Source organism: Arabidopsis lyrata, assembly GCF_000004255.2.
Source record: "Arabidopsis lyrata subsp. lyrata unplaced genomic scaffold ARALYscaffold_1, whole genome shotgun sequence".
NCBI classification, from domain to species: Eukaryota; Viridiplantae; Streptophyta; class Magnoliopsida; order Brassicales; family Brassicaceae; genus Arabidopsis; species Arabidopsis lyrata.
The window spans coordinates 14,789,658-14,806,497 of record NW_003302555.1 but is presented as its reverse complement, the minus strand read 5'-3'; the positions used below and the strand labels follow the sequence as shown (position 1 = coordinate 14,806,497).

General features: G+C 34.5%; 3 protein-coding genes across 3 annotated transcripts; 2 read left to right on the top strand and 1 right to left on the bottom strand.

The window, feature by feature from the left end:
* Positions 1-15: 15 nt before the first annotated feature.
* Positions 16-2,483, bottom strand: LOC9329782 (zinc finger CCCH domain-containing protein 12). Its single transcript, XM_002890939.2, has 2 exons — positions 1,211-2,483; positions 16-536 (listed from the first exon to the last, which is right to left on the bottom strand). Exons 1-2 carry the CDS (start codon positions 2,076-2,078, stop codon positions 247-249), a joined length of 1,158 nt encoding a protein of 385 aa, XP_002890985.1. The 5' UTR covers positions 2,079-2,483; the 3' UTR covers positions 16-246.
* A 4,812-nt stretch (positions 2,484-7,295) lies between these two features.
* On the top strand, positions 7,296-8,836 carry LOC9329781 (ubiquinol oxidase 3, mitochondrial). Its single transcript, XM_002893674.2, has 4 exons — positions 7,296-7,781; positions 7,880-8,073; positions 8,246-8,540; positions 8,642-8,836. The coding sequence occupies exons 1-4, from the start codon at positions 7,383-7,385 to the stop codon at positions 8,699-8,701; spliced, it is 948 nt and encodes a 315-aa protein (XP_002893720.1). The 5' UTR covers positions 7,296-7,382; the 3' UTR covers positions 8,702-8,836.
* Positions 8,837-9,449: 613 nt separating this feature from the next.
* On the top strand, positions 9,450-12,178 carry LOC9327047 (E3 ubiquitin-protein ligase RNF14). Its single transcript, XM_002893673.2, has 7 exons — positions 9,450-10,084; positions 10,165-10,239; positions 10,306-10,813; positions 10,895-11,280; positions 11,371-11,597; positions 11,688-11,853; positions 11,940-12,178. Exons 1-7 carry the CDS (start codon positions 9,527-9,529, stop codon positions 12,066-12,068), a joined length of 2,049 nt encoding a protein of 682 aa, XP_002893719.1. The 5' UTR covers positions 9,450-9,526; the 3' UTR covers positions 12,069-12,178.
* The last annotated feature ends 4,662 nt before the right edge of the window (positions 12,179-16,840 follow it).

Here is a 16,840-nt window from a genome sequence, read left to right as displayed (position 1 = left end):
CAAATTTGGAAAAGATACAAAGAAAGAAAGATGATATTTCAACATAAGTCATAATCTACAACAACAACAACAACAACAACAACAAAAGGAGATACAAGGATTACACATATACAACAAACTCTACAAAATGTACCATCATCACCGGACTTTGAAACCGGTAAACTAAAACCCAAACATCAAGAAAAAAGCGAGATTGTAATTTTCTTAGCAGTTATCTAAATCTGTTGAAAAAAGACAGCGATAACTTTATTCAATATCGTCGATCCAATCACCGTATATCCGACTGATTTTCGCTGGACCTTTCCACTTCTGATGAGTTCTGACTCCAGGCTTTTGTGTAACCGCGCTAGACGCTCGTTGCAATGCGACTCCACTGTGGTAACCGGCATCTGCATGATGAGGAACTCCTGGAGATAGAAGTGTTGTTGTGTCTGCATGTCCTTTCGGGTTTTGTACTGTTTGCTTTGTGTCAGGATTGGGTGATCCTCCGTCTTTGCCTTCTTCTTCTACGAGTCCTCCGCCAAATCTATGTAACTCTGCTAATCATAAAGACTCAAAACTTTAAAGCTACACGACTACGGATCTAAGGTCATAAAGTTCAACAATTCTAAGAGTTTGTTTCCCATAAGAAACTATTAAAGATTCTACATTTTCCCTTTTTTCACAATGTAAGACAGATTAGCATCAAACTTTCTAGATTTCAAGCAACCTATAACTCTACCCTGAGCCTAAGATTCAACGACTCGTCTGATTCATTACAATACCAGACCGAAAATGAACAAAAAAGGGCTTTTCAATAGCCCTGCAGCGAGCTGAACTGATACAAGCACTCAATCCATTAGTTAGTCTCCTATACTCTTTATCTTAACTAACAAATAGCTGACAGACTAAATGGCAACCACAGACAAACAAAAACCCAAAGATAGCGGAGTCATAAAATACAAAACCCGACACTCTGACAGGGTCAGCGAATAAGCTAGTCATTTGGGCTTAACCATTTCACTCAGCTTAGAGCTTCAGCGTCCAATATCTAATTACATTTAGCCCATTCATCAAGCAAGATTGGTTTAAACTTTAAATAACATACGAAAAGTCACTAAAAACTTGGCTAACCACTAGAGACTTATGAACTCAATCCAGTCCTTATCTTCAGGCCTAACCATTCCATTCATAAAGCAAACCAAATTGAAACAAAAGGCGGAATCTTTACCTGCAGCTCCATGAGCAAAATGACACTTAGCACCAAATGGACAATACCCAGTAATCTCCCATTTGTTGCAAATCCTTGTCTTCCAATTTGAAGGCTTCAAAATATTAATTCCACTTCCACTTCCACCACCACCACCAAGCACCACTACATTGCTACTACTACCACCACCACCACCACCAGAACCACCGCCACTTCCACCACCACCACCGCCACTTCCATAACCGCCAGGTCCTAAACTAATAGCAACGCTTTCTCTATTCCTCGAAGCCTCATCATGCAGAAACGTACAACTCTCTCCATAAGGACATCCTTCTTCAGTATAAAACTTCTTACAATGTCTTCCTTTAAAAGATCTCCCACTCTCAGCCGTCGATGAGACCAAAGACGGGATCTGAAACTCCTCCCGTGGCAACTCAACCACAGCAACAGTAGGAGTTCCCATACCACCAGATCTCTCCTCCTCATGAGCCGCCACAATCTCCTGCCAATTCGGCGGTGGACGACGAAGCTCCTCCACCGTATGAGCAAAGTTACAATTAGTTATATACGGGCAAGTCCCAGCACGAAACTTGCAACAAAGCTTCGTCTTGAAGAACATTTTCCCAATCGCTTTGGTACGATTGCTCGCGGCGGAAGTAGTGGTGGCTGATGAAGACGACGGAGAGCCTCGAGTCTTCTTGTTCGGTGGACCATTGTTGTCACCGGAGGTGTTATCGGGATTCACCGCCCAAGCTCGATTGTAATCATCTTCCGTCGCCCAAACGGCACTATCGCCGAGATTCGGAAACCAATTATCCGGTGGAGGATTGTTTGTGGGTATCACATGAACTACATCTCCGCCGGAATCTCGCCGGTGATGATGACTCATCGTGTGAAAACTCGAAGAAGCTTTAACCTTAACCCTAATTTTGTGAAAGTTCACAAATTTCCACCAAAAATCACGGAAAAGCTGAGAAATTTCGTGAATTCCAGAGATGGGTTATCTTGAAAACAATCAAATTCATCGATTAACGACAAATTTTGAGAAACCCAAGAAAAAATTTAAAAAATTGAAAACGAAAAAATGAAAATGAACAGATAACACAGATATACAGATCACAGATGATGATGGATAGAGAAGAAGAAGTATAAAGATTGGTACTTAGTCACTCATTAATCGTCGTTGAGATTGAAAGATCATGTTCGGGGAAAAAAAAAAAAACCGAACAAGAATATTCCGAGAAATATAAAGGAGGAAAAAAAAATACGAAGCGTGTGGACATAGGATAAGATCTCTATTAGGACAATAATTTATTTAAAACAGAACAGCAGACAAGTAACTAAATTTGGTAATTATCTGGTAAAAGTGAAAATGAATGACACTGTAATAAAAAGATTTGAGAATTTTGGAATCAGAAAACTTTAAATGCTCTTACAGTGAATTTAATGATCACTCGGTATCTATATGAAAACTTTAATAGATATAAATGTAATTTTTATTTTTTTCTGTTTTAATAAAATAAAATAAATAATAAATCCAGACGATAAAAAATAAAATAAAATAAAAACTCAGAATAAGCTTTAGTTAATTGGAGTGAATTATGTTTTTCACCCTAAAATAAACACAAAAATTTGAAGTTATATAGGTGACCAAATATGTTTAATTAAGTTAAAAGTTGCAATAGAGGTTGGCTCTTGTAGCTCACTGGTCTGCGATGGTACATTAGTGTGCAACGTGTGATGAGTTCGAAGCTCGAGCTGGGCAAAAGAGAAACAGAGTGAGCCAGTGGAAGCAGCGCAGCAGTCGAGAGCTTTGCGATGTCAATATGTCATCATGTAAACATTAGAGGTATTTCTAAATATCCTTTTTTTTTTTTGTCTGTATCTCCTAATTTATAATGTGAGAAATAAGAGGGTGTTATTGGTTTATTAATTTGTAAATCCATATAGGATTTGAAAATCTCTATTAATTATAAAATCAAGATATATGGATTTTGAAATAACATGTGTTTACCCATGGATTTGAATCCTTCTATTTTTTTCTTTCAATTCCATTCAAATCCATTTAAAACATAATTTGGATTCTCAAATCCAAAAACAAATGACTAAACGAATAACATAAGATTTTAATTAGTATTTATAAATCATATAACCAATAACACATGATTTTAATTAGGATTTTAAATTCAATGATTGAATAACAAATGATTTTTGTTTGGATTTCTAATTCCTTATAAATCCATGAACAAATAACCCCTCCTAAAGGTGTACGTTGACATGGAATCTGATAATTATAAATCGAAGGATTAATTAAATAAAGTCATATTTATTTTAAGGGTTTTGTGCAAAAAAAACCCTCCAACTCGCCTATTTTTGCAATTTTACCTTCCATCTCCGAAAAATGCAGATTAATACTACGAAGTCCCAAATAATGTGCAATATAACCCTTATTCGTATATTGTAAACGTTTGTTCGGTCACATACATTGGTTTTTTAAAATTCTAAAAGTAGAGTTGAACTCTTCATCGCGAGGGCTTCGATTTGATATATTATTTGTCAAAATTTTACGAACTTGACGGTAATGAATAAGGGTTATATTGCACATTATTTGGGACTTCGTAGTATTAATCTGCATTTTTCGGAGATAAAGAGTAAAGTTGCAAAAATGGGCGAGTTGGATGTTTGTTTTGCACAAAACCCTTATTTTAAACGTTTATTTCCAATAGACTAGTTATAAATTGTATTGATGATTTTAAGAATTAAAGACTATAGGCCAAAAAATTTCTCGATTTTTGTAAAGAATCGTTTACAATTTGTGTAACTGTTTTAGTGGTCAACAATCGATAAAGTTACAGTGGAGTATTTTGTTTAAAAGTAATTTTCGTGAATTTTTTTGGGTCTAAAAAAACATGTTAACATCTACTAAAATAATTTTAACAGATAATCTAAGAAGTAGAATGCATGGGAACATTTTTTTAAGGTTTAGAATTTCACCAAAACATATAATGTTTGTTGGGGAAAAAAATTGAATGCAAATTTTAGTTTTCCTAAATTCAGTGCCGGCTCTGAAATTTTGGAGGCGTAAAAAAGTTTTAAAGATTTTATAGTAGTTTCTAAAATTAGGAACCTTTTTACAAAAGTAAAATAAATTAGGGCATCTATTTTGAAAATAAAAATGTCTAAAATTTTGGGGACCCAAAACAATTGTTTCACCTGGCTGTGCTCAAGTACGGCCCTGCCTAAATAAATTAAAAAATTTGTTTATAGACGAGTTTTCTTTATAATATAACATCAAATTTTAATTTGATGGTAGTATATATATATATATATATAATTTCGATAAACTAACCACATACTATATATAGATTTTCAATTTGTCTTCTTGATCATACTCCATGCAAAATAATATTTTGTGATGTGTCATTATTTATTTACTCTATAAACATTTTAGCTAATTTGAAGCCAAGTAATTCCTTTTGTCTGACAACACCAATTAATGTATTCTTTATTTTCTGAATAAACAGTGCCAAGCTCTTGTAGCTCTGCTGGTCAGCGAAGGCACATTAATGTGTAACGCTTGATTGGTTCGAGCTCGGGCAAGGCATGAAAGAGACAGAGAGAGAGACATGAGAAGAAGATGACGAATCCATATCCACATGTGAGATATTCTAAAATATCTTTTTTTTTTTTTTTGTAAATGGAGAAAAATACTACTAAACCTGTGGAGTGGGACATTGGATACGATCTTTTAATTATTTATTAGGACAATAATTTATTTGTAGCTGAGCAGCAAACAAGTAGTAATTAACATTAGTACTATCTTTAGCAAAAAAAAAAAAAAAATTGGTAATATTTGGTGAAAATACAATTTAAAGACATTGTAATAAAAGAAGGAAGATAGCTTTATAGATTTGAGAATTAAAATCTGAAAACTTTAAACTTTCTTACACTAAATTAAATGATCATTGGACATCCATATGAAATGACTGTTGCTCATTCAATTCAATGGATATTGATCTGATTTTTTCCCATTTTTTCCTAAATTTCTTGAGCTCTAAACCTTAATATCTATCTCTGTATATACACATTTTTATTGGCTCCGTTGATACTATAAAATCTAATAAAGCTAAATTATTGGGCTGAAAAAAAATCTTGGAAGAAATTCTGTTAATTACTCTTGTTGGAGTATTTACTGTTTTTGAGGCTAAAACGATTTAACTCGTGATATTATCAGATTCAGATGAAATTTTTGCCTAAATCTTTCTAAAGCGAATGTTTTTTGGTTTACAAACATATGTTAGATTCATAAACCATGTCAACAACAATATCATAAAATCTCACAAACCACGAACCATTTTATATTATAACATCCCAATTCATCTATAAGAATCTTATCGACATTTTTAACTTATTGATAAACCACATAAATAATATCCCATATAATATAGATATATGTTAATAACTAGTTAAAGCATCTTGAAACACATTCATAAGAAAACCTATTACATACAAATTCACCTTAAAAAAAAGATATACTAATTAACTGAGCATCGAGGTATTTTCGAAAGATACTAGTATATTTTTATTTTAATTATTTATCGTTCGTATATATCGTACAAGTTATTTCACTCTTAGTACCAGTTTTCCCAAACATTCTAAATTTTTCTCGTTAAAAGAGTTGAAAATAAATATACATAAACAACGATTATTTATTATAATGAAATTTAGATGTAAAAAGGTTAATGAACTGAAATCCTTTAAACGTTATATTTTGTGGGAAAATATTCAGAAACAGTTTTGAAAAACAACAATTGACCAAAAAAAACTGGAGAAATTAGTTGACTAAAAATGTGAAGATTTCTGTACACTAGTTTTTACTTTTAATTTTATATATAAAAATTGTATTTATTCAAGTTTATGTTAGCTTATTTTGTATACTTATTGTTACATGATGAGAAAGTGGCGCCTAACTCTTGTAGCTCTATCGGTCAGCGAAGGCACACACTAGTGCAACGTATGATCAGTTCGAGACTCGAGCAGGGCATTAAAGAGAGAGAGAGAGATAGAAGAAGCAAAGAACATGAGAGTGACCTATAACCATATGAGATATTCTAAAATATCTCTTTTTTTTTTTTTTGTATTTGATGTAAACGAGTTCGCTTCTCCAGTTTGTAATATGAACAGTGAATAATTCAAAAACTAGACACGGATTTTTTAATTTTTGTGGTTCGCAAATTTGCCAGTGATTAAAACCTAAATATACTCAACGTTCAAGATCTCTGGATTCTTCGGGATGATTTTATTTGAATCTTATTAACATTAAAAAAATATGGCAACGTAAGACTAGTAGTACAGTGAGTAGTTCGCCAAATATTTGTATTTGCTTAATAAACGTAAACTAATAGACTAATAGTGGATTTGTGAGTCAATTATATATATTCACAAAATTATTAAAAAAATACATGAACAAATACAAGATAATTAAAGAAAAAAAATAATGTTTAAATCCAGATTTTTTCTTTCTTTCTATCCCTACATCTTTTTGGATCAAAACCAAAACAAACTTTAAACAACTGATCATTTTTTAATACAGTACCAATTCATTCTGAATCGAGAGAACCACATTTTTTTTTTTGCTATAAACTCTTCTAAATTATTAATTATTAGTATAGTATAGACTCCAAGTTAACATGTTTAAAAATATAACAAGGATATACTAAATTTTTTTATTTATTTTTTTGTCAAAAGGATATACTAAATATAAGAAAAGTTTAATGCTTCTTTACTTAGTATGATAGTAACATGATCCGAATTTGTAATTTCATGGTGTGTGTTATTGTTAATATAGTTGGTGGTCTTGTCTCGTGATAAATTGTAGTAATGTGAATATATGAATTATTGAACAATTCAATTATTATTTTAGAAATAATTTGATTGTGACAAATACAATCCTTAAGTAATTTCACATGTTCTTTTACTTTTCCACAAACATAAAAAGTAACGAAACGTGTCAAACATTTCCTCCATTCTTATTCATCCTCCAAGAAACTTTGAACTTGACCGAGATTAGTAATAATCACTCGCATATATAAATCCATTTCATCACAATTCATTTGCCACATAACCAATCTGAAGATCAATAAATAATCAAAAATTCATCGATATTACATTCATACCCTAATTCTTATTACTCATGTCCTCCAAATTGATGTACCGTACTCTTCGACCGGTGCTATCGTCTTCCGGTTTAGGTGTTGGACCAGGAATCAGAGGACATGTCATCAGCCACTTGTCCACTGTTCGATTTTTGAGTTCTGACACGTCGTCTCCGGCAAGTGGGAATAACCAGCCGGAAAAGCCTGTCCAAACGGCAGACGGCAAAGTCATGTCCACTTATTGGGGTATACCTCCGGCTAAGATCACTAAACCGGACGGTTCAGCTTGGAAGTGGAATTGTTTTCAGCCATGGGATTCATACAAACCGGACGTATCCATTGATGTAACCAAGCATCATAAACCCTCCAATTTCACTGACAAATTCGCATATTGGACCGTTCAAACTCTGAAAATACCGGTTCAACTATTTTTTCAGGTAATTTAATCATAAATTTGTAATTCTTCTTTCATTTGTTCATTGACTTTTATTAAGAAACCTTTTTCAAAAAATGAATAATTTATTTTTGAATATAGAGGAAGCACATGTGCCATGCGATGTTGCTGGAGACGGTGGCGGCGGTGCCGGGAATGGTCGGAGGGATGCTTTTGCACTTGAAATCTCTCCGGAGATTCGAACATAGCGGCGGATGGATCAAAGCTTTGCTCGAAGAAGCCGAGAACGAGCGTATGCATCTCATGACTTTCATCGAACTTTCACAACCCAAATGGTAAGTATGCGTGCATATACCATAATTTCTAAATGGCATGGATAACATTTTGGTTAAGTTAATCAAGTTTGGTTTAACGTGGATCGGTTATCTAATTGACAAAGTTCTAAGTTCTAACCATAAAATTTTTGGAATTGTGTAATTTATTTATCATTTGAACCGGTTTTTGAAGGTATGAACGGGCGATTGTGTTCACGGTCCAAGGCGCTTTCTTCAACGCATATTTCTTAGCTTATGTAATTTCGCCCAAACTTGCTCATCGTATCACTGGATACCTAGAAGAAGAGGCTGTGAATTCTTACACCGAATTTCTCAAAGACATTGATGCCGGAAAATTCGAAAACTCGCCAGCTCCAGCCATCGCAATTGATTACTGGCGGTTGCCTAAAGACGCAACGCTTAGGGATGTGGTTTATGTTATCCGAGCTGACGAAGCTCACCACCGAGATATTAACCACTATGCTTCGGTAAGGAGTTGTATACTTGTTTGTCAAAATGATATAACAATATAATTGGGATATTGGTATGAATGTAAATTTCGTTACAATATGAAATTTTATGTGTGCAGGATATACAATTTAAAGGACATGAACTCAAGGAAGCTCCGGCTCCTATTGGATATCATTAAAGATCATGTGACAAAGCTTTGTATACATGTATGAACATAATATGTTGTTGATCTCCATGATATTTTTATTTTATGTTTTATATTTATTTAGAATTGTTATTCTTTATTACTAGTTCAATATTGGTAATATATGTATTTAGTATATTTATTAAAATATCTCTTATATGTTATGAACATAGAATTTTAACAATGTTATGTAACACTATTTGTGTGTAAAAGATCATACTAATCCATCAATGATCCTAAAAACATGGAAACATTATTAAAATTCGATAGGTAACACGAACAATGGCAAATTGACATTTTTTAATGCGATTATGCAAAAAATTTACCGATCAAGAAAATTTACAAAATATTTATCAAAAATTTAAAACGCATGATTTGCAGTTTTGCCTAAAAATAAAAGTAAAAACTCATTATGCAAATAAGTGAATATAGTTGCTTATTTTATTTTACAAATTTTATAATTGCAATAATGCGATTTATGTCATAATGTTATTATTGATTTATGTCCTTATATGATTATTCTGCGAATTTTCATCATATTCTTATGTTATTAATGTCATTATGTAATTTATGTGATAATGTTACCACAGCCATAATTATGCAAACGTAATTATTCTTCTCTTTGACCAAGTTTTCTCCGGTTCAATCATGGTATTTGGGATTCGGTTCCTCCATCGAACCGGTCAATACCCAATCAAATAACCAAACATGGAAATTTTCGGACACAACCCATCAAAAACCCAAAAACATAAACAGAAAAAGTACATTAACAGTGTTGTTGAGTTGTCTCTCTTGACCCAACTTCGCTGCAAGACCGTCATGAGACGAACCCACGGAGGCAGTGGAAGAAATCACGACCGCCGCTACATCCGCCGCGACGCTGGGATTGTGAATCCAATTAACGATCATACACAATCGGAAGACACGACTTCCACTGATTCATCATCTGCAGCTTTTCCGTCTACTTCTCAGCCATTCCAAAACCTCGATCATCCTACAAAACCTTCGAAATCTCACCGGAATCGGCGAAGCCGTGGATCGAATTCAAAACCTCGTCCCGTGGAGAAATCGGAGGTGAATTTTGCTGAATCCGATGCTGTAGATTGCTTAGCTGATGAATTAAGTAGCTTAAAGGTGAAACAGAGCTCAAATTCGATTATGGAGGAAAAGTTTCATCACAGTTCTGGTGATCATTCGAATTGTGAGGAATTGGAGGTGAAGAGAGCTGAAATTGAAGAAATTGCTGATGGTGCTGATGAGTATGAGAAGAATGAAGATATTATGTTGACAATTCTGAAGGATTTGACATCTAGTGTCATTGAGCCAGAGCTAACAGAGGAGCAACTAAAGATGAATGATCAATTGCAGGAAGATGAGGTAAATGGAGCTATAAAGTTTTGACCTTTGTGATGTTTCAATAGCTTTTAGGACATTTATTCATAGAAGAATTCTTGCAGCTTTTGGCATTGGGGTACATATATGGAGGAAACATGTTCATCTTTGATCGGCATAAAGATATGCGATACTTTCAGGTCAGTGACATGTTTCGTATCGATAATGTGACATAACAAAATGTTCTAATAGTATTGATTGTGCAGGTTCATGTAAACGTTGAAGCTACTAGTGAATATAATATCTCTGCGAAGCTTAAGTTACAAGCGGATTCAAGCAAAGAGTCAGAGGATTTCCTGTACTCATTCAAGGCGCAACACCTTCCGCCGATTGTGTTGACATGTTTATTACCAAATGCTTATCCAAGCCATTTACCGCCTTATTTCTTAATAAGTGTTCAGTGGATGAATCCTGATAAGATTTCAAGTCTCTGCTCAATGCTGGACTCTATATGGATGGAACAGCCAGGACAAGAAGTCTTGTACCTATGGACGGATTGGCTACAGAACTCGTCAATTTCTCACCTTGGCTTTGATAAGGAGATTTTTCTTGGTCCTTATGGGGTTACATGTTCAAGAGATAAACGTGCTGTGTCTGGAAGTCGTTCCCCGGATTCAGATATTCCTTATATTAGGAGTTATGACGATGAGAAACGTCATGAAAGCTTCCTTCAGAGCTTGCATGAGTGCTGTATATGTTTCACTGAGTCTGCAGGTAATACTTGTTCTTCTTCATAGCTGTTTTCTTTAGTAATGTGGGTTGGTTGAATTCAAGCTGTGTGATATTTATTCTCAGGTATTGACTTTGTTAAGTTACCATGCCAGCATTTCTTTTGTTTGAAATGTATGAAGACCTATACAGATATACATGTCTCTGAAGGCACAGTTAACAAACTCATGTGTCCAGACTCGAAATGTGGAGAAATTGTTCCGCCAGGTATATTGAAGAGATTGTTGGGCGAAGAAGCGTATGAGCGCTGGGAAACTCTTATGTTACAGAAAACACTGGAATCCATGACTGACGTCGCTTACTGTCCTAGATGTGAAACCCCGTGCATTGAGGACGAGGAACAGCTTGCTTTATGCTTCAAATGCTACTTCAGTTTCTGTACACTTTGTAAGGAAAAGAGACATGTGGGTGTGGCTTGCATGAGTCCGGAACTTAGGCTTCAAATCTTGCAGGTATCATTATTGTGCCTTTGATCTTCTCTTTGTTATATTCCAAAGGATCTTAAACCGTTGATTCTTTCTTACATGTAAATTTCTATTCAGGAGCGTCAGGGTTCTTCTCGTCTTGGAGAGGAACAAAGGCGGAAAGAAAAAGAAATGATCAATGAGATTATGAGTGTGAAGGTGATAATGAAAAGCGCTAAACAATGTCCGTCGTGCAAAATAGCCATCTCAAGAACCGGAGGTTGTAACAAAATGGTCTGCAATAACTGTGGCCAATACTTTTGTTACCGTTGCAACAAAGCTATCACTGGTTATGAACATTTCAGGTTAGTGATGTTTACATATATGAAAAAAAATATAGATACTTATGTATATATCTTGGAAACTAAATAAATCCTGTCTTTTTCTTGGAAAAGGGAGGGAACATGTGATCTGTTCCCACAAGAGGCGATCCAAGAATGGAATGAGAGGATGAATGAGAGACAAGTCATTGGACAAATTCAAGCTCAACTGTTTGCACAACACGGTCAGTTCCCACAGCGCGGTCAGTTATGTCCTAATTGCCGCCAGTTCAATGCAAAGGTAAGAAACTTATTTGGTTTTGTCAAGCCAAAGATTTACCGTTTTTTGAGGTTCATGAGATGATTCTTGAGTTGGCTATTGTGTAGGCGGGAAACAACAATCACTTGTTTTGCTGGGCATGTCAAGCACATTTCTGTTATCTTTGTAAGAAAGTGGTGAAGAAATCTGCTCAGCATTATGGACCAAAGGGTTGCAAGCAACACACAGATGGGTAAAGGCATGTCTGCAAAGATCAAACATAGATTCTGTTTTTCTTTTCCAGAGTTTGTCATTTGTTTTAAGGTCCAAAGAAATGTTGATAAGTTTGTTCATTTTTTTTTTTTTTTTTTTTGAATTTAATGTTAAATTATATTCAAAGAAAAAATAACGTTTTTACAACAAGTGCAATGTGAATTTGAAAGTGATTAAACCCAAAACTGAGAATAAACTTGAAATAGATAAGAGATTAGGATCGGCTTTGAAGCCAAGCTTGAAAGCATGCTTCATATCGGCGATCCTTAATTCTTCTGATCATTGATATTTGGTTCTTCACTTGAGTATCAATCCATTTAATAAGCTGACCTGCAGTTCTAGATGCTTCACCGTGCCTCCTTCCATTTCTTTCTCTCCATATAGAATAAACGGTGGCTTGGAATGTGTATCTTAGAAGGAAGCTATCTACACGGCTTTGACGGTGGTCTGAGACCAGTCGTTGGAGTAGTGAGTCTTAAGAACTCCTTTGCCCAGCGCAGCCCAAACCTCGGAGGCATAGTCACAAGCGAAGAACAGGTGATTCCGTGATTCGATACAATGGCTGCATAGAACACAATCCCCTGATGCTCCGCTGTTCCACTTAAGCATACGATCTCCTGTTGCGAGACGATCGTGGACTGCAAGCCATTGTGTCTTTCGATTTTTTCGATTGCCGTTTCAATATTATTATACTTTGTCATTATTGTGTCTTCTCATTTGCTCAGGGTATAAAAACATTGATGGTTTTGGTTCATTTTTTGAAGATAATCATTACGTAATTGTTCTTACATTTCCTATATTAGGAATCTCAATAAAACTGACTGTATTTGAAGATTACTAAATGCATATACCTGGATATTCTTCTTAGTGGTATCAAACTCAAATCTCTACTATACTATCGCTCGATTGTTGTTATTAAGTTATACTAGTAGTTAGTTTGTCAAAAAAAAAAAAAGTTATACTAGTTGAAGCACAACTAAAAAAGAAGAATATTTTCGGTTTACACTTTCTTTCTCTTTCCTATATACCTATTTTTTAAATCACCATGGATATAAATCTAATTTTTTTGGTCAATTGTATACATAAATAAATATAATCCTATAATTTATTTGGCTCAAACTTTTAGAAAACTTAAAAAACATATTGTGACATTAATTATAATTTCTTTTGAAAATAAATTGATGGGGTAGAAGTCTGTTGGGATTTTGTGGATTTCTCTCCTAAGCGTATGTTTTATGAATTCCCCATTTCTTCTTCCCTTTCCCTCTTTCGTTTAAGAAACCGATTATACTCCAACTCTGCCGAAGCTAACCATTTTCCCACGAGAACTTTCGCATCAAGCCAGATAAAGTCTAAACTATGATTCCAATCTATATATTCCCGAACAAAAGTTCTATATCTATTTTTGCTCGAAACGAAAGTTCTATATCTACATCTTCCCGAATTAGTAGTTCAAGATGATTCAAATCAAAATCTAAAGCAAATTCTCTACTTTGTAAAACAATCAAGAACAAATTCAATCGGATAAAAAAAACGAGAGACGTCGTCGGAGATCCGGAGGTTGTTGAAGAAGAGACGAGTGAAGAAGCTTCTTGGACGTTTTGCGACGGGAAGAGGAGGGGAGGGAGATGGAAACAGCTTCATTGTTGACGTCTCTTCCACTGCAGTTGTTTGTTCGAGTCGTAGAAAAGGTGTTCCAACCGATTTGACTCAGCGAAGTGGTGACGGTTGAAGGGAGAAAGAGTTGAGTCGAGGAAAAGCGAGTCTTCACGAGAGAGAGACAGGTCGAGATAGCGGTGATGGTCAGAGAGGGTGACGGCGGAGGGAGTGAAATCGAAAAGTGGAAATTAATTACCATCGAATTTGATTATTGGTTATTACAATGAATTTTTCTAATGAAATTTTGTAATTTTGATATCAAATTTATCAAAATCATTTTTGTTGTTTGAAGAATCGAGTGAACAAGAAGAAGATATCGGATTAGATCAGATCATTTACGGGTTGGGTCTTATTTTAATTCAGTTTAGAATCAAAATTTAGTGGTTTGGTATTCGGTTTACTTTGGATTTAAAGTACAAACCGATGTAATCTAGATTCGTGAAGATTATATACAAAACTTTTGTTTCTAGGAGAAATAGGTATAAATAACAAATTTCGGAGAAATATAGATCGGAGTTATAGTATGGATTCTATCTGGCGGCTTGATACAAAAATTCTGGTGGAGAAATTGCTCGTCAACCCTTTTTTATAAATTGATAGTTTGATAAAAAATAAATTAAAAAGTATTGTGAAGTATGATTAATCATCATCACACTTGTCTTTGTAAGACAAATCCCCATCACCATACACATGTCTTCTCTATATTAAGAGGTTATAACCTCATCATTATCCATGTGTCAACCTCTAATCTTGTAAACTTTACTATAAATATGTGTAATCAAAGTTGTAGAGAACGTTGAATAAAAGCTTCATATATACTCTTGTTACTCTCTCTCTCTAGTCACCAAAAATCTCTCTCTCTCTAACACACATATATATAGTTGTGTTGTAGTTTTATTTAACACGTTATCAGCACGAGCGACTCTAGATCCGTCATCGTTTTTGAGGTAACATTTAAATAATGTTAAATTTATTTAGATTTATATACATGTTATTATATGTTATTTAATTTACGAAGTAAAAGGCTATGCTTTCTTCCCGATCATAATGGTAGGCTCTGCCTCCTTGATCGTATAATAAGATCTACATCTTTGATCATAATGGTAGGCTCTGCCTCCTCGATCATATGTCCAGATCTATATTTTTGGATCAAATGGTAGGCTCTGCCTCCTCGATCTTATGAAAAGCTATGCCTCTTATACAATCATATGGATAGCTATGCCTCCTAAAATGATTGTTTTAATTTATGCTTTTACTATTGCTTATAGTATATAGTTATTTCTAAATTTATTTTATGTTGCTTTATTTCTAAAACAAGATTTTGTAAAAGTTTTTCAAAAAAAAAATTATATTTAACAAATTGCTTTATTATTTATAGTTATCATGTCGAATTTGGCAAAGCTTGATATCGCTGCCCTTGATGTTTCTGGAAAAAATTATATGACATGGGCATTAGATGCAAAAATGTATCTGAAAGGAAATGGGCTTCTTAAAACCCTCGATCCGTCGGAAACGACGTTAGAGGAAGAAAAGGCAAAAGCCATGATGTTTTTACGTCACCATCTCCACGATAGTTTAAAAGATGAATACATCACAAGAGAAAATCCCACAGATCTCTGGGTCTCTCTCAGAGATAGGTTTGATCACCAGAAATATGTGATCTTACCAAAAGCCAAACATGAATGGCTAAATCTGCGATTTCAGGATTACAAAAGTGTAAGTGAATATAATTCCGCTTTGTTCGGAATCACTTCCAGGATGATTTTATGCGGAGAGACTGTTTCCGATTATGATATGATCGAGAAAACTTTCCAAACATTTCATCCTACAAATGTAATCCTGCAGCAACAATATCGAGCTAGAGGATATACTCGATATTCTGACTTAATGCAAGTCCTTCTTGTTGCTGAACAAAATAATGAACTCATGATGATGAATCATCAAACTCGTCCAACTGGATCAGCTCCACTTTTAGAAGTGAATGTTGCTTCATCCAGTTATAATAATTGGCGAGGACGCGGACGCGGTCATAGCCGTGGTCGCGGTCGTGGAGGAGGTCGTGGACGAGGAAAAGGAAGGGGTCTCCCTCCTAATAATTTTAACGGCAAGAAAACCAACAAAAATCTTCAAGTGAATGAAGTTGGTCACACTTTGAAGAAACAAGATGAAAGTACTTGTTACAGATGTGGAATGAAAGGACATTGGTACCAGACCTGTCGTATACCAAAACATTTGGCTGATCTGTATCAAACATCTCAAAAAGCAAAAGAAATAGATGTTGAGACCAATCTCATCTCTGATGAAGCAGGACCTTCGTTCCATGGCCTTAATGATGAAACTCATCTTGATATCGCAGATTTTCTCGTTGATCATGAAAACGGGAAATCAGGCTAATAAGATCGTTATGACATGATATGGTTCTACTAGTATTTTATGTATTTTACGGTTTTAATGCACTTTTTGTTTTAAAAGTCTTTTTGAATAATGGTTTCTTTGTAATATACAATAAAGTTTTTTTGTAAGTCTTTATGTTATTTATTAATGCATATTTTATAAATGCTTTATCTCAGAAAATGTCAAATTTTGAGATTGAGGATGGAGATATATGTCTGGCAGACAGTGCTACGACGCACACGATACTTAAAGATAAAAAATATTTCTCCTCTCTCAAAATAAAGGACTCCGCTGGAAGCGTGAGTACCATATCTGGTAATGCAAAGATCATTATGGGCTCTGGAAAAGCCATTTTTTTAATGCCAAGGGGAACGAAATTTGAAATTGATGCATTATATTCTCATATGTCTCATAGAAACTTAATAAGTTTCAAAGATATCCGAAAAAATGGATATCATATAGAGACTATGAATAAGAACGGCGTTGAATATCTTTGTATTACATCCGAGGGGAAACACATACTAGAAGAATTGCCAATGTTATCCTCTGGATTATATTGCACAAAAATAAATATGTTCGCATCATATGTTACAGTAAACTCAAAGTTTACTAGTACATTTAAGATTTGGCATGAAAGACTTGGACATCCTGGTTCAGTCATGATGCAAAAAATTGTGCAAAATTCTAGTGGCCATCCATTGAA